Source organism: Tachyglossus aculeatus, chromosome X1, assembly GCF_015852505.1.
Source record: "Tachyglossus aculeatus isolate mTacAcu1 chromosome X1, mTacAcu1.pri, whole genome shotgun sequence".
Lineage (NCBI taxonomy): Eukaryota > Metazoa > Chordata > Mammalia > Monotremata > Tachyglossidae > Tachyglossus > Tachyglossus aculeatus.
Window position 1 is genome coordinate 73,744,473 of NC_052101.1, and position 25,587 is coordinate 73,770,059.

Genomic DNA, 25,587 nt, shown 5'->3' on the forward strand with positions numbered 1-25,587 from the left:
AATGTCTGTCTCCTCCTCTTGACTGTAAGCTTGTTGTGGGCAGGGAGTGTGTCTACCAACTCTGTTAATTGTATTTTCCCAAGTGCTTAGAAAAGTGCTCTGCACACAGTAAGTGCTCAATAAATATGATTGATTGACTAATACTTTACATCCAGGTGGACTCTAAAATATTACAAAAGAAAGAGGCTTTTTGCCTTGTTTCCCGGCAGACGTAGGCACACCATTCCATAGGGATAGCAAGCTCCTTGTAGGCAGAGATCATTTCTACCTACTGTCCAACTCAATCAATCAATCCTTAGTATTTATTGAACACTTGCTGTGGGCAGAGCACTGTACTAAGGTGTTTGGAAGAGTACAGTACAATAGATTTGGTAGATACATTCTCTGCCCACAAAGAGCTTACAGACTAGAGGGAGACAGACATCTCTGCACACAGTAAGCACTCAAAATACAAATGATTGATTGATTGATTTAGCTCTCCAGAGAAGGAAGTCCCAGATACAATTCCTCCTCCATCCCACCCCCAACCCAGTGTGCTTAACTACCCCGGGGGGGGGGGGGGGGGGGGGGGGTCTGTCTTTCTCCTGAGGTAGAGAATTGAGAGGAACTCAATCTCCTTGAATTTTCCAACTGATAGAAAGATGGCAACAGAATCTTCAGAAATTCTTCATTCTATGGACCATAACAGGATCTCAGACTACAGTGAACAGAAGTTCAGCTTTAGGCAGGATGGTCACAGTTTTCAGGATTCTGTCGCACCACCCAAATTGCCCAAGGTGGGATCTGCTTTCTGCTCATGCTACTAGAAGTTTCCAGAGTGACTCTAACTACCTCCTTCTGACCATGCCAGAAACTCCTTTGTATTTCTGGCCCCTGATAGAGATGGTAGAGGCAAGGCAATTTCCAGGGCCCCTGCTGCTTTGGCCCAGGTTGTGGTAGTAGTGGTGGTAGCAGTGGCAGGGGTGGCCCCAAGGATACTGGTTCATCCTGAACTATGTCACCTCCTCAGCTGCTTCCACTAAGACCCAGTCTAAAATGGAGCAGTTCTTCCTGGGCTCCTGTTAATCCTGCCACCAAAACCCAGGCAGAAGCAGCAGCTACATGGGCAGCCCCAGGTAAACTAGCCAGTCTTAGAGCACCTCTCTTCTGGGGCTGCTGCACTACAAAGCAGCAGCAGATGTGCAGGCAGAAGTGGCTGCAACAGGGGAGGCCAGGCAGCAGTAGCAGAAGAAGAGCTGATGCCTGGGGCAGTTCTGTCAGCATCCCTTTGGCCCTCACCTTTCCTCTTCATTGCCCTCCTTTCTCCCTCTCACCCCCTTTTCCATTTAGCTTCCTTTTCCCCTTTCACCAGTCCCTTTTGTTCTCCTTTCCTCTTCTCCCCATTCTCTTCCCCTCACCCCCTTTTTAAGATCTGACCCCACCTCACTTGAAGGGGGGGGGGGGGGGGGCAACGAGTCCCCAGGTAGTTAACACTGGCCCTGTTTTCCCCCAGAGAAGAGAAGGAGAATTCAATTTAGTCAGAAATTCTAACTCAGGCAGAGGTGAAGTTCTTAGTTGCCCCTTGCAGGTAGCAGCACAGTTCAAGAGCCTGGGCTCACCTCATTCATTTTTTTTCCTGAAAGCCCCACATCCCTTCTCCTAATGCCACTGTGTTACTGCCTATAATTTCCAGGAGAGTTTGCCATTTGTATGTGGTTCCTTTGCTGCCTTAAGTACAGAGACCTGCTTCAGGGCTCTGTCCAACAGATTTAAGAATGGTCTTACAGTAAACCACTGGCAAATTACCCCTGTGTTTATTGTTTTTCAGGGGTGTTATCCCCTTGGTACTGCAAGGCATGAAGTAGCCTAACTGGTTTGGAAAGTTTTCAGAAGAGGTTGGGCCCCAGCCAGATCCATTGGCAAGTAATTGCCTGTTGCTCGTACCCCATATAACCAATGTCTTCCTCAAAGACCCTGAAATAGTTGATAGAGAACTCTTAGCTTAGGAAAAGTAGGAAAATATTCCTGCATCAATGAGAGATTTAGGAAAAAAAACTGAGCAAGTTCCTTCTTTGGAAACCCATCCAAAGAAGGAACTTGCTTAATTTTTCTGGGGGGTTTTTCTCCCTTTACCTTTGCACTCCAATTTATTCCGGGGTCTGAGACTAGCTCAGAGTTGGTTTGGATCAGGAAACTGGAAGGATTTATGGACAAATCTGCTTGTATCAGAATTCAAAAACAGGCCATAAGCCACCACCCTGATAGGCCTCTTTCCCTCTGTCATCTGGGGCTATGCAGTAACTGTCTCCCACTCCCCCTACCATCACCCCCTTCCTGCCACTTCAGATGGTTCTGACACTAGCTAAATGTCAGAAAGCTTGGCACAGTATGATAGATGGACAGAAACCTAAAACTTGTCATTCCACTTGTCCTACTCCACCAAGACCATTTCTCCCTAATAACTGAGAGTTAACTAGTTACTTTTTTGTGTGATGAAGAACCTAACTCCTTTCAAATAATCTAGGAAGAAATAGACTTTGATTTCAGCAGCCATTTCAGGGCCAGAGCATAATACAATAGAAACTTTTCTCTAACTGCAGTATCCCATACTAGGTTCAGGTAGACTCACCTTTCTGTGTGAGAGAACTCAAAGGAGCATCTGTCCTGCCTGGTTAGAATTCTTACAAAACAGAGGTGGGCTTGTTTCTGTTTGACTCCTTTGTTTCAGTTCTTCTTTGTGTCAATTGTGTTTGGCCAGGACTCTTGCTCCACATTGAAACAATTGCAGTCCCATTCTAGGCTTGAGGAGTTGGGTTATTAAATGGCAATCGTTATTTTGCTAATCTAAACTGAGAAGAAGCTGCTATATTCAAATGATGAACAAGTAGCCCCAATTCAATAGCTCTAAGTCTGCTTTCCCATTTCTTTGTCTCCTGGGTGAATGCTTTATAATTCAGAGTTAAGACTTGGGCTGGCAGTTCTGGGACCTGAAGCTGTCTATTAAGTCCACTTAAAGCAATTGATTTTAGTGTCACCTGTATCGTCACTTTAGTTGAAGTAAATCACAGGAATACAATGTTGATACACTGGCCAATCCTCCTGCCCACTGAGCCTGGAAACTCACCCAAGAGTGCCTGTTGTTGTAGTATCTATCCAAAGGTTGAACCTCAAACCAGAGATGGAGGGAGAACAGAGGCAGTGTCTATTTATTCCCTAAGAGTTAGGGGATCTGTAAAAAACACTTTGAGAATGAAAAAAAAAAAACTGACTCCCCTTTCACATATATATCCTTTTTGCCTTTTTCAGTCACAGCAACTGAATAAGCAAGTGGGCAAGTGCAATAATCTGTTGTGTTGGGGTTAGGAGAGCAACAGTGGCTGATTTAGGCCTGTGCCAACAAGGCCCAGGCCAGGGCTAGTGAATTTTGGGATATGTCAAATTTACATACCTCTCATTGCTTCCCCACCCTCCTCTCCTCCCATAAGCCCCCTTCTGCCTGAATCCAGGGGCAGAAGGATGAAGAAGCAGGAGGGGCTTTTGTACCCCAAGAATTTCTGGAATAAGTTGCTGAATAAATGCTGTCTGAGAAGTGAATAGAGTTTCTGGATCCTCAAACCCCATAAGTGCTCAGAGCTAAAGACCTGCTAGTGGTGATGAAGCAAGACCCTCTGCTCTTGCAAAGTTTCTATGCTTGTGGCAGTAGCAGTCAAGGCAAGGAGCCTCCCTCCCAAGCACAGAGACTGGATGCTATGCCCTAAGGAACTGCTCTTAAAATTGTGTTTCCTGGAAGATCTAGCAAGGTTATCAGCCACTGGGGTTGGGGCCTTATGCCAGGAACTAGATCTAAGAGAGTGTTGGGATAAGGAAGAAGGTAGAGTTAAAAAGACAATGGGTTAGATCAAGCCAGGCTCTAGCCAAGGTGGCTGATACAGAGGGCGGGAAATATACATTCTGCCATTTCCCTCAGCAGCAGCCAAATCTATTGTTCCCTTCTCTTTAGACTGTGAAACCCCATGTGGGACAGGGATTGTGTTTGATCTGATTAACTTGTATCTACCCCAGTGCTTAGAACAGTCCTTGATACATAGTAAGCGCATGGCAAATACCATAATTATACCATAACTATTATGCCATAGTTCCTTAGGGCATAATTATCATTTCTATGGCCACAGCAGAGGCCACCATTCCAAGTCTGCAGGCCACCTCTCCAAGTCTGGGGGAATCAATCAATTGTATTTATTGAGCACTTACTGTGTGCAGAGCACTGTACTAAGCATTTGGGAAGTACAAGTTGGCAACATATAGAGACAGTCCCTACCCAACAGTGGGCTCACAGTCTAGAAGGGGGAAGAATTTGGGGAAAAGGATGAGAAGGTAGTGGCAGCCAGAGCAGAGGTTCAGTTAGAAGATTGGCAAGAGTAGCAAATTGGGACCTAGGGGCAGCAGCCAATCCCCAAACTTCCCATTGGGTGGAAATAAGTGAGAGGATCGAATCTGTGGTTAAACATTTGCAATGATTTGCACACAAATCAAAAAACAAAGATCTGTCCTTTCTCCTAGAGGCAACTTCAAAGTAAAAGTTTTTCCACCTTTCAGTCACTAGCGTCACTGTTCTTGCAAAAGAAGTAAGGCCAGAGAATTCAGTGGTTTTGCTTCCTGAATGGTATTGGTTTTTTCAAAAGCCTATCTGGTAATGTTTTCACTTTTGAATTAAGGCTGAAAGAGGGAATTGTTCAAGGCTCATGCCCTGGATTAATCTCAGAAAGCAAATACCAAGTCCATTGGCATAGCTGAACCGCAACCAATCCTTCATGTCATGATTGTTGCTCCCACCCCTCTCCACACTCACTCCACAGCTCCCATCTGTCTGCAATAGGCTGATCAGTCTCCTGTACAGAAAGTCCAGACCAGCAAAATCAACCACCAACCCATGAGGAAGTTACTGCTTGATGGAAGTGAGGAGAAAATTCAATAAGACAAATTGCTTCATGCTTGTTCTGCCTGCTAGTGTGTTGAATCCTCGTTTGGGAAGACAGCAGAGGGAAACAAGAGGGTAGTGTCTGTGGCAAGCAGGACAGAGAGAAGTATTATCCAGGGAGAGAGAAAGGTGTTTTCACAGATTGTGGGGGCATGAGTAGGTAGAGGAAAAAGGATTTCAATAATTTTCTCAAGGATCAATGAGTCATCCACTTGCAAAGCCTTCTCTGAATTTCTTTTTTTCACCATCACTGAAGAGTCTCAGATGCTTTATTGATCCTCTTGATGAAGGGAGAAGATTTTGTCCAATTCTGGCACTCTCCTCAGTCACTTACCATATTTCAAGTTTTCTCTTTCAGGTAGATGTGTTCACCTTCAAGGGGAAGCAGAACCTCTCCAGTTTAAAAAAAAAAACTGGTCTTTACACTATGAATATATTACATACATGCCCCCTATCAGTCCTGTAGAATCAAAATGTCATCTCAGACATTCATCTAAATGAAATTTTGATTGGAGTTCCTAAAGCACTCCTTGTGGATGCCCTCCCAGACTGAGCCCCCCTTTCCTTCTGCTCCTCCTCCTCTCCCATTGCCCCTACTCCCTCCCTTTGCTATAATCTCCTCCCCGCCCCACAACACTTGTGCATATATGTACATATTTATTATTCTATTGATTTTATTAATGATTTTATATATCTGTAATTATTTTTATTTATATTGATGTTATTGATGCCTGTCTAGTTGTTTGGTTTATTGTCTGTCTCCCCCCCTTCTAGACTGTGAGCTCGTTGTTGGGTAGGGATTGTCTCTGTTGCTGAACTGTACTTTTCAAGCGCTTAGTACAGTGCTCTGCACACAGTAAGCGCTCAATAAATGTGATTGAATGAATGAATGAAAGCACGGAGAGGAGAAGTAAAACACTTAAATTCTGAGGCCTTTGTATGTACCAAGGCTCCAAGGAGAACCTTCACAATGAAGTTTATCATCTTCTTGAGGGGCACAGAGAAGGGGAATAACAGAAACCTAAAGCATTTCAAAAAGGGTAAAGAATACAGGGAGTAGATTCCTGCAGGGTTGGAAAACCTGAATGAAGCAATGTAATGTCTCTAATTCTTGCTGAAAATGCTTTTCCCTCAGAAGATGTCCATCTTCTAAGCCTGGTCTGCAGCACATCTGTGCAAGATCTTCTTAACTTTCCTGCAATGTCTCAGTCTTTTTAGAAAAAGTAGAAAGTGCTCTTACTGCACCTTACTAAATAGTATTTTAAAATATGGCTCTGAAAAAGCCGCACACAGACAAGGACCGTTTTTGTCCCGGCCAAGATTCAGCAATGTGCTGACCGATTCCTCCACAGACTGAAGTTCTGTTTCCCATGATTCTTTGTATCTATAACCAAGGAGTTATAATCCTGTACTCTGGACACTAATGGCTTGAATTTGGATACTAAAGTAGTGCACCCTACAGGGAAGTGATACTAACTCTCCTTTGGCTGGACCAGGCCACTCTACTGAAGAGCAGGGAATGGATTGCTTCCTCATATCATCCCTACAAGAAAAAGTAGTTTTTGAAATGTCAATCAGTGGCATTTATCAATCAGTCAATGGGGTTTATTGAGCACTTACCATGTGCTGAGTATTGTACTAAGCATATGAGAGAGTACGATACAACGGATTTAGTAAATACGTTCCCTGCCCACAAGAAGCTTACGGTCTAAAGAAAAGACTGCCTGTGTCTAACACCCTGAAAGGATTGTCAAATCCTTGGATCTTATGTAAAGATGACCAGCTCTAGCCATGGTAGAATACTACTGAAGTCAGTTTCATCTTGGGAGAAATCACATGTGTGTGTCTGTCCTTACGTTCCGCACACTAAGGCAGCAATTGTTTGCTCAGGCTATTGATTGCCACATTTAACTTCCCTTTAACAGATTCCTCACATCTAACTTCCTGGGAGGTTAAAACCAATTTAAGTAGGATGAGAGCCTGCCATTCACAGAGAGACACAACCACGATCAATGAATATTTTTTAAGTGTCAGTTGGGGACCCTGTGTGCTTTTCTGCCCTCATTTATGAAGTCATTTCCTTCCCCCTAAGGTTTTTAACACCTATTCATTGAACAAACAACTTACCCTGGCTCCTTAAACTTAGAAACCTCTTGTGAGTTCAACCTGTGATTTTTCTTAATTTTCTTGGAGGAGAGAAAGATGGAGTCATTTCTAGTGCCATTTAAGAATCTAGAAAGTTAATTCTCTAAAGCCACTGCAGCATTAAGAGCTTTCTCTGGCCTATAACAGCCAAACTTGATTTGCAGCTTCCAGCCTTTGCTGGTTGTTTGATGGTGTTCTCTTCAGTGCAAGAATATTCTAAACAAACTTGGTTACCTTCTCATGGAGCCTGAGATGAGGGCAGAAGCAAAAGTATATCCTAAGAGATAAGTGGGTGGACAAATCACTGAGAGGAACTGACCAGAAAGCAAATGGCCCAAAAAATACACACACTGACATGCACCAAATGTATAAGGGCCCTTGCTGAGAGCAACTGGCTGGATGGAGTGATAATGTTAGTAGCAATAATAATAATAGTAGTAGTAGCAGTAGCAGCAGCAGCAGCGGTACCGCACTGGAGTTAGTGCAGTGCACTGGACTAGGCACTTGGGAAGTATAGAATAACTCTAATAGGAGAAATATAAAAATATTAAAGTGGTCAAAATAAATCACTGAAAATACATATATGGTTTAATTCTGAGGTGAAGCAGCATGGCCAAGTGAAAAGAGCATAGGCCTGGGAGTCAGAGGACTGAGCTCTAATCCCAGCTCTGCCATTTACCTGCTGTGTGACTTTGAGCAACTCACTTAATTTCTCTCTGCCTCAGTTCTCTCACTTGCAAAATGAGTATTCAGTCTTGTCTCCCTCCTACTTAGACTGAACGCCCCATGTAGAACCTGATCATCTTGTATCTACCCCAGCGCTTAGTACAGTACTGGGCACATAGTAAGCACTTAATACCAGTTATTTTTACTGATGGGGGTATAAATGAGTTCACTAATGCTAGAGTTGGCTGAAAGGTTGATATTGCTTAGTGTGCTGCAAGATTAATCAGGGAAGGCTTGTTGGAGGAGGTGGGATTTTAGGAGGGATTTTAATGTGAGGCGTGCCATGGCCTGTGTTGTGTGGAAAGAGAGCAAGTTCCAGGCTGGGGAAAGAGCATGAGTGAGGGGGTAAAAGTGGAGGAGTCGAGATGAGGTACTGCTAGAAGGATGGCTTAGTAGAATGAAGAAAGTGAGTTGGCTCATAGTGGATGCAGATAGGTAAAGTGGGACAAGATGGTGGAGAGCCATGAAGCCAATTGTGAAGTTTTTGTTTGATTAACTGAGACACAGGAAGCCAGTGGAGGGTTTTGAGGAGAGGACAGATGTGGGCTAATGACACTTCAGAAAGATAATCCATGCAGCAGCAGCAACAGCATGTACTATAGATTAGAGGGTGGAGAGGCTGAAGCCTGGGAGACAAGTGAGGAGGACAGTCCACTAGTCTAGCCAAAGCAAGACCAGAGCTTTATACCAGGATGGTAGAAGTTTGAGTGGAGAGGAAGAGGTGGAACTAGGAATTTTTGGGCAGAATGTTGTCAGGTGTCATCTATTTTGATGTTAGCAAGGCTTTGATTCTGCACCACCAAAGTACTCACGAATAAATAAGAAAAATATAATCTAGACTCTAGACCTCAACCTCTTTTTTAGAGAGTAGTATTGTTCAGGTGGTTCTTGCCTCTCCCCTCCCCACCCATGACCTGCCACTGGTAGCTGTCCAGTGGGTGGGGAGAATAGAAGCAGCATGGTACAGTGGTAGAGGCACAGGCCTGGGAGTCAGTAGGTCATGGATTCTAATCCTGGCTGGCTCTGCCATTTGTCTGCTGTGTGACCTTGGGCAAGTCACTTCACTTCTCTGGGCCTTAGGTACCTCATCTGGAAAATGGGGATTGAGACTGTGAGCCCCATGTGGGACAGAGACTGTGTCCAACCCAATTTGCTTGTATCCACCCCAGCATGTAGTACAGTGCCTGGCACATAGTAAGCACCTAACAAATATTATTATGATTAATAACAATAATAATAAAAGCTGGAAAAATTCTGTTTGAGGTCCTGGTGGACCATCCAAGTAGAGGTGTCCCTGGAGGCAAGAGGAGATGCAAGATTGAATAGAAAAAGAATGATCAAAGCTGGAGAGGTATATTTGGGAATCAGCCTTATAGAGGTGGTACCTGAAACCATGCAAGCGGACTTGCATGGAACACCCACAGTTAGGGCAATGAGGAGTGGATTAGGAGCCAGCAAATGAAACTGAAAAGAAGCAGTTGGAGGGATAGTAGGAGGAGAACCAAGTGAGTACCATGTCAGCAAAACCAAGATCTGATAGTGTTTCAAGGAGAAGGAGGAGATCAAGGACAGAGTAGAGCCTGTTGGATTTGGCTACAAGAAGGGTATTTGTGACTTTGGAGAGTACAATCATTATGGAGTGAAATGTGGAGGTTCAGGGGAGCCCTGATTGTAGTGGGTCCAAAAGACAGTTTGTGGAGAGGAAGTGAAGGTAGCAGATGTATACAAGACGTTTTGATAGGTATGGGAGGAGGAAAGGGGTTGTGAGATCCAGAGAAGGCCTTTTAGCATGTCTGAAGGATGATGGGAAGGTTTCATCTGAGAGTAAGAGGTTGAAGTTAGCAGTAAGAGAGGAGAGTGGGAGCAGGCATTTTTAAGACGAACAGGGATAGGATAGATCCTTAGATATAGGAGATATATTTAGACAGCAGGTGAGATAGCTGGATGGGCAGGAAGGTAGAGCAGTGAGAAAGTAAAGGGTGGACTTTGGTTTATCTTTACCATCAAAGTAGTTGGGGAGGTCATTGGGCATGGGGAAGGAGGTGGAGGGGGCATTGGGGGTTAAGGAGGGAGTTGGGAATAGTTGGTGTGGGTAGTGGGTGTGGTAATTGATTAAGGAGGAATAGAAGAGTCCATTAGAAGAGAGAGTTGATTTAGGGCAGGATAGAGTGAATTTGAAGTGACAGGTCAGCTCAGAGCCTGGATTTTATCCAGCAGGGCTCAGTTGTCCAAGTGCAGGAGCAGAGAAAGTGATGATCCAAGGCTGGAGGTAGGTGGTGAGAAAGAATTGGAGGGGGTGGACAAGAGAGTTATTTGAGTTTGATGGTGAGGGTGTTGTTGGGGATAAAGCCTTGAGCATCAAGGGAAGGGAAGATTGACAGGGGATCTGGGACAAGTGTGATAGGATGCGACAGATTGAGTAGGTCCAGAGGTCATGGTGAAGGAGTGAGGGGGTGAGGACAAAATCCAGGGCTGAGGGAATGTGCGTGAGGTGGTATGTTGGAAGGTTGTGGTTGAATATTGGTAAATTGGAGTTTCTGGTAGGGATAGAGGTGGAGCAATGTCTGAATACAATGAGATCTAATGTGTGTCCATGTGCATTGGCTGTGGGACTTAGGGTCAGGACTGCAAAGGGGTTGGGGAGGGTACAGAAATATATCTATTCCTTGGACCCAGAAATACTTAGTCATAACCCTAGGGACAGCACTCTTCACTACCATTCCTACAATCATTCCATCACCCTCTTCTGCTTTACGTTAACACTATATTAAGCCTACTATATTAATACCAAACAGTGGGTCTTATGGGAGACTGTGGCTTTTCCCCATTTATCATGCACCTTTGACCAACCAATCTACTTATCCATACTTTCCAGGCCTCCAGGGCCCTACTTTTTAGCAGCCTCCCCACTCTGATTGAAACCCTCTCCCTCCTGGACCTAGTCCCAGCAGGGCAGGAATGGGTGTTTCCTGTTAACTCATGACTCAAGCTTGACTCTGTCAAAGTTCCCCCTTTATTCTACAGAATGCCAAAATGTCACCTGAGTACATTCAGCTCTGTTCCTCCATGTGGAGCTTTCCTAATTGCTAAAGGAAGCTTATATCTCTCACTTCAAGAGAGAGTAGGTGTGTTTACTGAATTTTCCATCTGCCCTGTCTTTTATACTTCATATGTTAATTCCCCCGCAACTAAGGGTCCAGCTTGTAGGGGATGAGGCATAGATGGGGAGGGCAATTTCCTGATTCTCAATGATCCAGATGACTTCATGGCTTCCTCCTGCTTTTTGGCCTCTCTGGGAGGGCCCTCCCGAATGAACTCACCTTCCCCATGCCTCCATCTGAGGGAGATCTGTCTCTGGCAAGTTTCCAGGTGTTCCCAAAGTCATAAGCAGTAAATCTGGATCTGGTTAATCTCAAGACAAACCTTATTTGGCTGGATAGGAGTGAAATTTTCCAAATTTGCCAAGTTTTTAATTCTGGGTTTATATGACTTTGCTGAATGATTTATTTTTGGCCAATAGATGGCACTGCAAACACTTGGTTATTTATCTGCCCGAGATGTATAAAACAACCCCATGGCCTGAACATGGTACCAGAGGTCAGTTAGGCAGAGGAACTAATGGAGGTGTTGTCAAGCTCTTCTCCGAGGTGAAGAGGTGTCAGCAGACATTGGAAGGTGGTGGGGCAAAGTTAAGCTGTCAGTGTAGTGAAAAGCAGAATCTTCCTGGACCTTTCTTTCCTCAATCTCCATCTAACTTCTCTGTCACAGTTGATAACACCATCAACCTCCCCATCTCTCAAGCCAACAACCTTAGCATTACTCCTCTCTTGGCAAATCTTGTTGGTTCTGCCTCCACAACGTTTTCAGAATCCATCCCTTCCTCTTTATTCCTCTAGACTGTGAGCCCACTTCTAGACTGTGAGCCCACTGTTTGGTAGGGACCGTCTCTTTATGTTGCCAACTTCTACTTCCCAAGCGCTTAGTACAGTGCTCAGCACACAGTAAGCACTCAATAAATACGACTGAATGAATGAATTAATTCAAGCAGCCACCAGGCTGGTCCAGGCAGTTGTTCATATCCTGGCTTCTGCATCAGCCTCATCACTGATCTCCCCATCTCCAATCTCTCCCCTCTCCAGTCTTCACTCTTCGCTCTGCAGCCAGACTCATTTTTCTAAAATGTTGTTCTGCCTATATCTCCTCACCTCTCCCAAACCTCTGCCAATGGTTGATCATTCCTCTCCCTGTTAAGCAGAAACCCCCAACCATCACCTTTAAGACACTCAATCAGCATTCTCCCCAACTACTTATCCTTCCTTCTTTCCCCACATTCCTCAGACATTTTATTCCTTTCAAACTAACCTATTCACTGGACTTCATTCTTTTCTTTTCCATTGCAGACTTCTTGCGTTTGCCTTACCTCCTGCCTGGAACTCCCTTCCCCTTCACACCTGAGAGATCACAGCTTTCCCCATCTTCAAAACAAATTTTTGAAATTGTGTCTCCTCCACAAGGCTTTCCCTGTTTGATTTCTAATTTCTCTGGACCTTATATTCCCCCATCTGCCATTTCTGCACGTCCACTCCACCTAATCACGTAAGTGCTTATAACTCCCCAGAGCACTTATGTACATATCTTTCTAATCCTGTTCCTGGTCTCTGTAATTTATTTTAGTGTCTGTCTCCCCCACTAAATTGGAAGATCCTTGATGGCAGAGACCGTTTCTACTAATTCTGTTGTGCTCTCCCAAGCTCCTAGATCAGTGCTTCTTTGCTTTGGCATCCTGAAAGGGTCTAAGAGTAGTAATTGCATTTATTTAACTTGCCTTGTGTGCGAAGCACTGGAGCACTTATTAGATGAGAATTAGATATGGTCCCTGGCCCTCAATGGACTCATGATCTCAGAATAAGGTGCAGAGGGTTGGCAACAAATGCACGAATAAAGGTGAAACAGCAAAAATAATAATAATAAAAAACCTAGAAAAACAGTATAACAAGACAAGGGCAAGAGCAGTTTCAGCTCTAGGTCTAATGCTAATTGCCATCTCTCACACTGGTAAATGACATCAGAAGGACCCAAGACCCTTTTCAGTGCTATGGACTGAACCTAGCCCAGGAAGGTGAACAAGAATGGACTGTGCATAAATTCCCTGGCCCTTTGTTTGCCCTTAGTGTCCAAGATGCTCCACTGTCCCCTGCTGATCAACCTCTCTAGGTTTTCTGGGTCATCAGGGGGCTCTTTCCAGGGTTCTGCAGTTCCCCGCAGAAACCAAAAGGCTAATTAGAAAGCAGGCTCTTTAGTGTTTCTTCAACCCAGGTTAATCTCAATCAGCCCTTCCTCCAAAGGGGAATCCAGTTTGACAACTCAATGAGAGTCATCAAGCCAATGACTCCCCAGTCATCTTCTCTTCCTCCTTGGCTTGTGCAGCCAATTTCCCCTTCCTCAACTCCCTTGCCCCAAGCCTTAACAACCTCCAAACCCCTTTTCTTCTGCCTTTGCTTCTGACCCAAAGTGTGCCTCCCAGAGACTATTTTTTTTCCATTATTCACCTACAGTCCACCATCCAGGCCTTCCCACTCCTTAACAGAACACTTCTAATGCTTTTTTTCTTTCCTGATTTAGTGTGACCTTCCCTACTCCCAGCCTTGTGGAGTTGAAACATTCCCATACCCAGGGGATGTGTTTGGATGATTTTCCCCCACCACCAACACCATCATCTCCAGAAAACCTGACTTGCTAAATATTCAAATCTTTCCTGATGAATGGAGCTCAATTTGTCTTCAGGCCTTGGGGTCTGCCTGTGGGCAGGTTGGCTGCTGTGTGGGATTACTGTGCAAGGGCAATGGAAAGAGTGGTCTATGAGTCATCGGCCAGCAAAGTCAAATTGTATTTTATTCAGAAGTGAAATAATGCAAAGGGCTATTTGTAGTGTTTGTAATTTTCTACTTGAATAACTAGGAAAGTTTCCTCCTGCCTGTTGGTATCCTCTGCTTACTGCTTCTGAATAACAGTAATGTGATAAGAGCACAGTAATGAGATCTAGGAGTGGGTCTGGCATTGCCAGCTCGTGCTTGGTTAGCTCTGTCACCATTCATTTTCCTTCAACCCCTGCTAAATGCCTGTCCCCAGGGTACTTGGCACAGGGTGGCCCGAGTTCTCTCAGGCAGAACGTTAGAAGTTTCCAAATCAGGAGGTTCAAAGAAATGCAGGAAGGTGTTCTGAGTTAGGCTATTGAAGTCATCATGTTATGGCATAAAGTACCTTTCTAATGCTTTGTATTTGAATAGTGTTTTGGGATTTTTCCACAGTGCTTTCACATCAGGTATCACAGATTGCCCTCCCACCTCCCCCTTTCTAGAACGTGAGCCCATTGTTGGGTAGGGATTGTCTCTTTGTTGACAAATTGTACTTTCCTAGTGCTTAGTACAGTGCTCTGCACACAGTAAGCGCTCAATAAATATGATTGAATGAATGAATGAACATTGCCATTGTTGTCTCCATTTTACAAATAAGGAGACTGAGATACAGAGAGGTCGAGTGACTTGCCAAAGGTCACATAATGAGCCAGTGAGAGAGCTGGGACTTCATGCACTCCTTACAAAATCACTGAATTGAATATGTTGCAGGTATCCCAGCTCTTTTATGTTCTGGACAAATAAGTGGTTAATTGAAATTTAAAGTACAAATCACAGAACTAATACTGGATTTCTTTAGGCTACTGAGGTGTCATCTCTTTTCCCCTGATAAGTCTAAGAAGGCTAGAGAAGATCTTGAGCTAGTAAAACTCTGGAGGAGTGAAGGTTGCTTGAATGTTTCTGCAATCTTATTGATGATATTTAGAGGTCTGTGGTTAGTTGTAGTAGTAACAGAATGTATTACACACATATGTGTGAAGCACTGTGCTAAGCACTAAGATAAATACAAGGTAAACAGATTAGACATCCATCCCTGTCACAGTGGAGCTCAAAATCTAAATGGGGGTAAACAGATAGAAATATGACAGGGGGAAACAAAATAATATCTAATCCACAGTCAATCATTGCCATTCATCATCATCATCAACAGTATTTATTGAGTGCTTACTACATTCAGAGCACTGTACTAGGCACTTGCTGGAGTACAAGCAAGGTAGTTGGCAGACTCATTCCCTGTCCCCAAGGAGCTTGCAGCCCAAGATAACTGTGCAAAACAAAGTAGTTTAACACAGTTCTGGAAGGAGGAGGTCTTTTACCTCTCAAGGCTGCTGGGACAATGATCATTTAAAGGTAGCCTCAGCCTCCCCGGTAATGGACTGGTTCTGAAGGTAGGCTTCGGCTCTGGGTTGGTCTGGTGGGAGGCAGTGAGGCTGATCTGAAATGGGTTGGCTGAACGGACTGGGGAGCTACTGGTCTTATGGGGGGCTCTGAGCCACCTGGGTCTCTGCTAGTGCTTCCTTGCCCTCCCTGCCTCACATGCCCACAGGGCAGTGGGGCTTCTACTCCACACTGGTCTGGTGGAAGGCAGCAAGGCTGGTCTGGCATTGGGTGACTACAGTGACCACGGAGCTCCTGGTCTTTTGGGGGGAAACAGGCCATGTGGGTCTCTGTTGGTACCTATTCCCAGTCCCACAGGGCAGTCAATCAATCAAAGGTATTTATTGAGCACTTACTATGTGAAGAGTACTGTACTAAGCATTTGAGAAAGTACAATACAACAGAATTAGCAGACACGTTCCCTGCCCATAGCGAGTACTGTATTAAGTGCTTGGGAGGTTGCAAAACAACAGAGTTGGTAGACATGATCCTGCCCTCAAGAAACTCATAGTCTATGTTCCATTAGGGCTTTCAACCACTGCCCCTGCTTAGTGTTGGATCCCACACAGAGAAATCACACAATATAGGAGCAGCATGGCCTAGTGGAAGGAGCACAGACATGGGAGTCAGAGAACCTGTGCTCTAATCCTGGCACTGCCAATTGCTTGCTGTGTGACCTTGAGCAAGTCTCTTAACTTCTCTGTGCCTGTTTCATCAACTGTAAAATGGGGGTTAAGAACCTGTTCTTCCTAATTAGACTGTGAGCCCATGTGGGAAAGGGAGAATGGTCCAACCTGATTAATTGTATCTCAATTATATTAATTGAGAAGCAGTGTGGCCTAATGGATAGAGCACAGGCCTGGGAGTCTGAAGGACCTGGGTTCTAATCGCAGCTCAACCCCTTGTCTGCCATGTGACCACTGCTGGGTAGGGACCCTCTCTATATGATGCCGACTTGTACTTCCCGAGCACTTAGTACAGTGCTCTGCACACAGTAAGCGCTCAATAAATATGATTGAATGAATGAATGTGACCTTGAGCAAGTCATTTAACTTTTCTCTGCTTGTTACCTCATCTGCAAAATGGAGATTAAGACTGTGAACCCAATGGGGGACAGGGACTATGTCCAACCTGATTAGTTTGCATCTACCCCAGTGCTTAGTACAGTGTCTGGCACATAGTAAGTGCTTAACAGATACAATTAATACAATTATACCCCAGCATTTGACACATAGTAAGCACTTATATATCAAAAAAAAATACTATTTAGGAACATGTGTTCTAAATTGGCTGCACAAACCTATTTCAATGATGGGGCTAAGAGGGGAGAGTCCATATGTTGTTTATTGCTTTGGGCTTTGGATTGCTGTTAGTGGGTTATTTTTGAAATTTAAGAGATCTGAAGTAGATTTCATAGAGGAGTTTGCCAAACAGGTTTGGGGATAACAAGTCCTCATCCTCTTTTGGTCTTGAAAGAGATGTCATTGAAGTCATTTCTTTCTCTAATTTATCAAGTGTCAGTAGGGCTGTCACCAGAGACCACAGGATCTAGGATAGGAGATGAACTCCCATCCCTGGCATTTGATCAGAAGCACCTTATATGGATTCTGAGGCTACAATATTAAATGACTTTTGCTTGCAGTACCCTCTTACCAAGCTCAGACGAGCTCACAAAAAATGAATGCTTGAATGTAATCAATCAGTCAGTGGTATGTATTGAGTACTTTGTGCAGAGCACTGTCCTAAGTAAGCAGAGTACTAGGAGAAATAACACTGTACTAAGCAGAGTACTAAGTGCTTGGGAGAGTACAATACATCAGAGTTGGTAGACATGTTCCCTGCTCACAAGAAGCTGACCGTCTAGTACAGTGGGGGAGGAGAGAGGGAGAGGAATGAAAGCTACTCTACTCTGCATATGCAGCTTACTGGTTCTGAATGGCACTCAAGCTGTTGTTAGTTCCATCCCCTGCCTCATTACCCCGACTATGGCCGCAGCCCAAATAAACCCAACCAGCATGGCCCATTAGGATTGACCCTGCAAACCAGTAAGTAATTAAATCTGAACTTCTGGTGCTCAGATAATAGCCCTGCTGGGTTTATCTGCTGAATTTCATCAAAGCCCACATTAGGAAGCAATAGAGACTGTTGAAGGTGTTACCGCAGCTCTAATGTCAACTACTGTATACCTATACAGAAAACACCTCAGTTTCTTGACCCCATCTTTGAATAAGTGGAAGCTGAGCTACACTGTACTTCACAGATCATCTTCTCATATTCCCTTCCCCTCAATATTCTCCAATGGCTTCCAATCATATTTAGTGCTTACTAACTGTGCAGAGCACTGTACTAAGCATGTGGGAGAGTACAATATAAGGGTTGGAAGGTATGTTTCCTGCCCATATTTGGATTTTGGATCAGTGGCCTGTGGGTTGGGAGAGATGGTCTGAAAGAAGCTGTACAAGGAGAGACTTGAGCTTTTATGAAAGGAGGAAAAGGAGGAGGAAGAGGAAGGGCAGGAGATAAAGCAGAAGACTGGTTAGGAAAAGGAGGAACAGGAAGAGATGGGTGAGGAGGAGGAGAAGGTGGTAATACCCTATAAACACTTTCCCCCTCTGGACTGTAAGCTTGGTATGGGCAGGAAATGTGTCTACCAATTCTGTTGTATTCTCCCAAGCACTTAGTACAGCACTCTGCACACAGTAAGTGCTCAGTAAATACAACTTATTGATGGACTGCACCAATATCTGCCAGCTAATTCATAGCCCAGCATAGGCTGCATTTTCACAGAAGCAACCCTGCCACAAAAAGTCAAATGTAGTGTGGGAGTTAAGGGGTGGGTGGATGGATCAGTATCCATTCATATGGTGACTGAAACCTTCTTGTGTTAGGGATGATCTTTTTCAAATTAAACTTTACAATCAAGAGGAGAAGAAAAGTCAGTGGAATTGCAAAACTATGAGTTCTACTGCTGAAAAATTACATGGAATCTCTGAGGGCTGACTCAACTGGCCAGTGAGACATGAAGAGCAAGGAGAGACTTGAGGGCAAATCAGTTTTACAAGTAATAGTAGTAATAATCTTGACCATAAGCCCTTTGTGGGCAGGGAACATGTCTACTAAATCTGTTAGACTGTACTCTCCCAAATGCTTAGCACAGTGCTCTGACCACAATAAGTGCTCAATAAATATGATTAACTAATAATTGTTCAATGGTATTTATTGAGTGCTTACTGTATACAGAGTACTGTACTAAGTGCTTGGGAAAGTACAATAGAGCCAACTAGTCTTTAAATGACCTTTGGGATTTTGACAAGGCACCTTTTATTTGAAATACAAACAGTTGTCTACCTTCTCACCTCATTATTAAGCTCACATGGTATCACATTGATGGCAGACTAGTCCAGTGGAAAGAGCATGACTCTAGGAGTCAGGACACCCAACTTCTTGTCCTGGCTCTGCCACTTGCCTGCTGTGTGACTTTGGGCAAGTCACTTAACTTCTCTGGGCTCTGGTTTCCCCATTTGTTAGATGTAGAAAAGATACCTAGCTTTTAAATTGTGAGGGCTGAGTGGACAGGGGCTGTCTAATCTAATTATTTTGCGTCTACCTGAGCATATCACACATTGCTTGACAGATGGTAAGTGCTTAATAAATAACATAAATGAACAGACAAATTAATACTATATACACATATGCAACTGTCCCTTGCCCCACCCAAAGCTGCAACCAGTTGTACCTAGAGACTGTTTTTAATTGAGAGCATTACAGAAGGACAAAGGATAAAATGCTAGAATGGCTCAATAATAATAATAATAATAAAGATGATGGTATTTGTTAAGCACTAACTATGTGCCAAACACTGTTCTAAGCACTGGGGGAGATACAAGGTGATCAGGTTGTCCCATGCAGGGCTCACAGTCTTAATCCCCATTTTATAGATGAGATAACTGAGGCACAGAGAAGTTAAATGACTTGCCCAAGGTCACACGGCAGGAATGTGGTGGAGCCAAGATTAGAAACTACGTCTTCTGACCCCCAAGCCCTTGCTCTTGCCATGAGGCCATGCTGCGTCTCAAGAAAGGAGGTGAGGAAAGAGTCAATCCAAGATGGAGACATGAAGAATTGTGTTAATATTATATTATCTCAGGATATCAAAAGTATGAATTTGTTTCATAAGTGCAGGCATTTGTGGGGGAGGAGGTTTCAAAGCTAGTCTCAAAAGGAATTGCACTATATCAATATCTCCTAGCAACCAGCCACACTGACATAATAACCTTCAGGGAACTGTGGAGAAATACAAAGGCTTTTTGTTACTTCTGAGGATTTTAAGAGTACACGCTGAAATTTTTGATTAATTTAGATGCCAAACAGAAACTTAGCTGGAGTGACTGGGATAAAGCAGCCTGTAGGGAATTCTATGGGGACACTCCCAGTTCTCTTCAGCTCTGTGAACGGCCTTCTAAACAAGGCTGAAATCGGGATGATCCCGGTCCATTCCTTATAGAGTGAAGATGGAGAAAAGGAATCCGGAAGGTTGGATCAGTAAATAGTGAAAGGCTGTGTTTCCTGCCCAGATGAAGGCTCTAGCAAGCCCAAGGAGTCTCTCAATTAGGGTGGTCACTAATGGCCCCTGCAAATTCCAGATGATACTTTGTAGACCCAGAAAATTGAGACGAAAAAGATTTAACCTGACTCCAGAAAATAACAACAATACCTTAGGTTTTGCATTTTTCCTCAAACAGCTCAAATGCCCTTTCAAGAAATGATTATTCAATGAATTCTCCCTACACTCCTGCACATGTTGGGGTTGAGGGACACAGCTCACCTTTATGGGTGAAGCGGAGGAATAGAGACTCATTATTCAAGATATTGCATCAATACCCAGAAACCCGCAGGTCGTGTCACTCCAATATTATCTCTAAAGAAAAATGGATATTTTCTTAACTTGGGAGTTAGCTCAGCTTGTGCCTCAAGTCTACTCCAAAACAGATTGATCTGATAAATCCACTGGACGTTTTTGAGGCGAGAACCCTGGCTAATGAGATTCCTCTTCACAGTGGTGTCCACTGCTGTTAAAATCTCAGAGCTATTCTGTTCCATGGCCACAGAATGTTCCTGTTCTCCCTCCCACCCATCTCGCAGTGCACAGGGAGATCAAGAGAGAGAATGTAGATGTCTCAGTGCAAACCATTACATACTCCTGCAAAAAAATAACCCAAGTGCATGGGCCACTGGTAATAGGGCAAAACAAGCACTTAGAACAGTGTTCTGCACATAGTAAACACTCAATAAATACCATTGATAAATACCATAGATTGATACCTTTCCCATCTTAACCATCAGTGTCTGGGAAGTGCTCACCCAAATGGCAAGGAGCCAGGAAAGGCACATTATTGTACTTCCCGCAGACCAAATTTACAAGTGTGCAAGAGACTCTCTCTCCAAGATACACTCATTGAAACGGTCTCACCATAGGCAGTGCCATCTTTAAACAGAAGGGCAACTCTTTTATAGCTTTCTGGGCAGGAGTGTCAATTGTGATATTATAAGAAACAGCATGGCTTAGTGGAGAGAGCCCGGGCTTGGGACTCAGAGGACATGGGTTCTAATCCCGGCTCTGCCAGTTGTCTACTGCGTGACCTAGGGAAAGTCACTTAACTTCTCTGTGCCTCAGTTCCCTCATCTGTAAAATGGGGATTAAGACCGTGAGCCCTACGTGGGACAACCTGATTATAATGCACCTACCCCGGCACTTAGAATAGAGCTTGGCACATAGTAAGTGCTTAATAATATTAATAATAATAATAATAATGGTATTTGTTAAGCACTTACTATGTGCAAAACACTGTTCTAAGTGCTGGACACCATTATTATTATTATTATTTTTTTTAATAAATCATGCTCTCCAATAAAGTGACATTACACAAGGAGATTGGACCATCAAAACAATATCCCAATTATTGATAGTTGAGTCACTGGGAGTATTTTGAGAAGTGACAACAAAGAGGTCTTTTCCATTTCCTTATTCTTTTATCTCCCTTCTTTCCTAGCTCTGAATAGGGTCATAGAATAATTAACCTCAAATCAGCCTCTGAAACTTAATCATCAAAAATCATCATATGTAGTCATCAAGAGTCCAGTAGTTGGCAAAGTAAATCATTCTCACCTATCCCTAACTATAATGACTAACCTCAGCCTAATCAGAACTAAAACTCTAGTCCAAAATTTAACCCTAATCCACCACTACTTGACCTAACTCTAACCTTTGCCCTAGCCCTAATCCTTTATTCAGTCATATTTATTGAGTGCTTACTTTGTGCAAAGCACTGTACTAAGCACTTGGGAATAATCCCCTGATTAGATTCATTCATGATTTGGTTTGCTGATAAATTGCTTTCCAGTTATTTGAACTATCAATGATTCCATTTTGTTGGTTATTTGACTTCATTTATTTTAGGCATCAGGTTGCTCACCTCAGAAATAAAAACCTAAGAGCTTTAGTCTTGAATTGTTTTATCAAATTCATTTATAATTTTAATTCTACACAAGTAGTGTAAAATTTAATTTAGGCTTTCGTTTTCACAAACCAATTGTGCAAATGATATACTACAACATGAGTCCTGGTGGTGATTCCAGACAAACAACCAAAAAACCACCTCATAATTTACATTCTGAAGGAAGAAACAAAATGGGTTCCCTCTGCAATAGAACACCATACTTCAGAGCTTGGATCAACTTTTGGTGTGTTTCCATGGGCTTTGAACAATGGGAAGCAGCATGTCCCTGTGAAAAGAGTATGGGCCTAGGAGTTAGAAGACCTGAGTTCTAATCCCTGCTCTGCCAATTTGCCAACTTGCCTGCAGTGTGACCTTGGGCAAATCACTTAACTTTTCTGTGTCTTTATTTCCCCATCTGTAAAATATTAATTAAATCATCTTCCCTCCAACTTAGCTTGTGAGCCCTGTATGGGACAAGAACTGTGTCCAACCTGATTACCTTGTATCTATCCCAGCACTTAGTATAATGGCACATAGCAAGTACTAGGTACATAAGTAACAAGTACTATTAAAAAAGACGTGGATGCCCCAAACCAAGAGTATTAGAAATAGAACTGCTGCAAAGGAAAATTGGGAGATGCCAAAGCTCTTTATATGGAAGGAAGGAAAATACACTGAAGGCATTTTGCAACTACATCCTGAGCATGAGAATTGGGAGACATTTAATCAACTCATAAATGGTTTGTGATTTTTCTCCTATGGAATAGAGCATAGTTTTCTACTTCTCTTTCAAAAGACAAATTCAGATATTTGAGCTCTGGCAAAATGCTGTGTATGTGAGGAAGAGAAGGCTAAAAACTTGTACCTATAGTTGTTCCTAGATAGTAACCAAAGACTCAATTGACTTCTAGACTATAAACTTGTTCCTCTTGACTGTAAGCTCATTCCTCTAAACTGTAAACTCATCATGAACAGGGAACATGTCTGCTAATTCTGTTGTACTCTCCCAAGCGCTTAGTACAGTGCTCTGTACATAGTAAGCACTTAATAAATACCACTGATTGATTGAGTATTCTCACTTTTGGAAAGGTAGCCTATGCACAATATGTAGCAATTGTTCACTTATAAGAGATAGCCCCTTTTATTTGCCTTTCATGCTTACTTTTGGGTTGCATAGCTGGCTCTTCTCACTTAAATGGTAGGAAGGGATTTTGCATTTGGGGAAGTCCACTCACGGTGACACACGACCACACTCACACTTCTATACACCAAACTATATAATACAATATAATTCTTCAAATTGCTGCTTCACATTCATTCAATCGTATTTATTGAGCACTTACTGTGTGCAGAGCACTGTACTCCTTGTCAGATGCATAAATTTAAATCACAGATGCAGTCTGCATGCCCCCAAACCTTCCACATTTCAGGGAGAACTCCAACACTTTGTTTGGAGAGCAATTCATGACCCAAAGTGTGAAGGTCTTACTTTTCTGTAAACGTTTCCCGCATGGAGAAATTGACAGGAGACCTTTCTTTGAATACTAATGCTTGGAGGTTTATGCTTTATGAATTCTTGATCTATAATTTCAACACAGAGAACAAAAGAGTCTTGCCCTCCAAGTATTTAACATACCAGTGTTTAACATGGCACTTGCACATTTAGTATGGATACTTTGGTCTGGCATCAATAAGGTCATAAGCTCAAATCAGACTCCAATTGGAATTTGGTTTTCTTCAAACTTCTGTGATCACTTTCTTTATAGAGCAAGAAGGAAAGATGATGGCAGACATAATCCACTGAGATATTCACCTGAACTCTTTAGTTGTGGAGTTTCATTGTGCAGCCAGGAGATCTAGGCTCCAGAGGTAACCTGCCAAATGTAGGGTGATGCATTTGGGCTCTAGGATGAAGTGAAAACTTCCCCAACAATGCTCTCTCCTGTAAAAGGTCTCAAGGATCTTTATTTCTGTAATGGAAGGGTGAGTTAGGAACTCCAATAGCCAAGGGAGATTGTGGCTCTCCCTTTAATCTCCAGCCACCCCAACTGCTCACAAATACATATGCATGTGCACACACATACAAAGAGAAGGATGTTCTATTTTACATTTCTTTCTCTATTTTTGCAGAAAGAATATTCTCCTCAGTCCAGATTTCATAGTGAAAATTGGAAACATAGTATGAATGGCTCAGGTAAGTCAGACTTGAACCTTCCTAGGAGGCTTAGAGAGCCTAGGAAAGCTGCTCTTGGGCTCAGCCTGGCATTCCAAAGCTGTGACTGGAAAAGTGCATGCTCCTTAGCAACGGCCATTGCCAGTCACCTTTGCTCCCCTCCTTGTTTAGCACCTGGTTTCATTTATGACCTTGGCAGTGGGGAAGTTCAGTTTCAGAAACTCTGAACTCAATTCCTTCCTCCCTACTGTAAATGATGTGCTTGGACAGGCATATGAAGAAGGTTTCTATTGTAAAGTTTTTGGGGGGTATTTTAAATTGGTGGTGGTGGTGTTGTGGAATCAGGATTGCCCCAGCCTGCAGACTGTCCACCTTTATCGTAAGAGTAGTGTTGGTGGTGGTGGTAGTAGTAGCTGCAGTAGTAGTAGTAGCAGCAGTAGTAGCATTTATTGAGCACTGACTTGGAAATCACTGTGAGTCAAAAGGACCTAGGTTCTAATCCCAGCTCTGCCACTTGTCTGCTGTGTGACCTTGGGCAAAGTCATTTCACCTCTCTGTGCCTCAGTTACCTCATCTATAAAATGGGGATTAAGATTGTGAGCCCCATGTGGGACAGGGACTGTGTCCAACCTGATTAGCTTGTATCTATCCCAGCACTTAGTACAATGCCTGGCACATAGTAAGTGCTTAACAAATACTATTAAAAAAATTGGACAAGACAAAAAGGAATTTGGAGAGCATGTACCAAGTGATGCCAAAGTTAAGGGAGAAAGATATTTCAAATAAATCAGTGACAAGAAATCAGCTAACTGAAGTGTTATAGGTGCACTCAGGGATGAAAAAGAAAAGCTGAGAGGCTCAGTGAATTCTTTACTGTGGAATTTCTTGAGGAAGCTCTGAGCAAGATTACTCATCCATCTGCTGCCATAAATAACTAGGATTCCCAGGAGGACAACAATCACAAATTCTTTGAAGCATTCTGTTACCAAAGCCATCAGTCAACCAGTGCTATTTCCAAGCACCTACTGAATGCAGTGTATTGTTCTCAATGCTTGAGAGAATACATCAGAAACAATGTTGAGAAGCAGTGTTGCCTAGTGGATAGAGCATGGGCCTGGGAATCAGAAGGACCTGGGTTCTAATCCTGACTCTGCTACTTGCCTGCTGTGTGACCTTGGGCAATTCACTTCACTTCTCTGTGTGTCAGTTATCTCAACTGTAAAATGGGGATTAAGGTTGTGAGCCCCATGTGGGACATGGATTGGGTCCAACCGGATTAGCTTGTTTTTACCCCAGTGCTTAGTACAATGCTTGGCACAAATACCATTTTAAAAATAAAGCACACCTTCTCTGCCTACAAGGAGTTTACAGTCTAGCCAGACCCTAAACCTATTTGCTGTCAAAGAATTACAAGAGCTATTGCTAAAGCTCATTAGGAATGAACTGTATTGCAACCTGGGAAATACAGCCACATCAGCAAGAGAAGTGGGAGGAGAGAGTACAGTCAAACCTGCTCCTCTCTTACCTTTACCAGCAACCAGACTCCTTGTTGCTGCTACTGCCTGGGATTGGTCTCCCAGAGTCAAAATTTCCAGGGGGTTGCACTGCATCCAGTCACCCAACACCAGGACCCCAGAGACCAGTCCCCCAAATAGTGATAGTGGTTGGCAGTGCCCCCTTCATCCTGGAGTAAGAAGCCGGTTGCCAGCGGAAGTCTGGAGGGTAGACTTGATGAGTCTCTTATGGGTTAAAGAATACATATGTGTGTGTGTGTGTGTGTGTGTGTGTGTGTGTGGT

General features: G+C 43.4%; 1 protein-coding gene across 1 annotated transcript in view; it reads left to right on the forward strand.

The window, feature by feature from the left end:
• FAM107A (family with sequence similarity 107 member A) overlaps positions 1 to 25,587 on the forward strand; it is a 92,641-nt gene that overhangs the window by 21,327 nt on the left and 45,727 nt on the right. Inside the window, exon 2 of the mRNA XM_038740638.1 lies at positions 23,748 to 23,811. Coding sequence (XP_038596566.1) covers positions 23,748 to 23,811 — 64 coding nt within the window. The remainder of the gene's footprint in view (positions 1 to 23,747; positions 23,812 to 25,587) is intronic.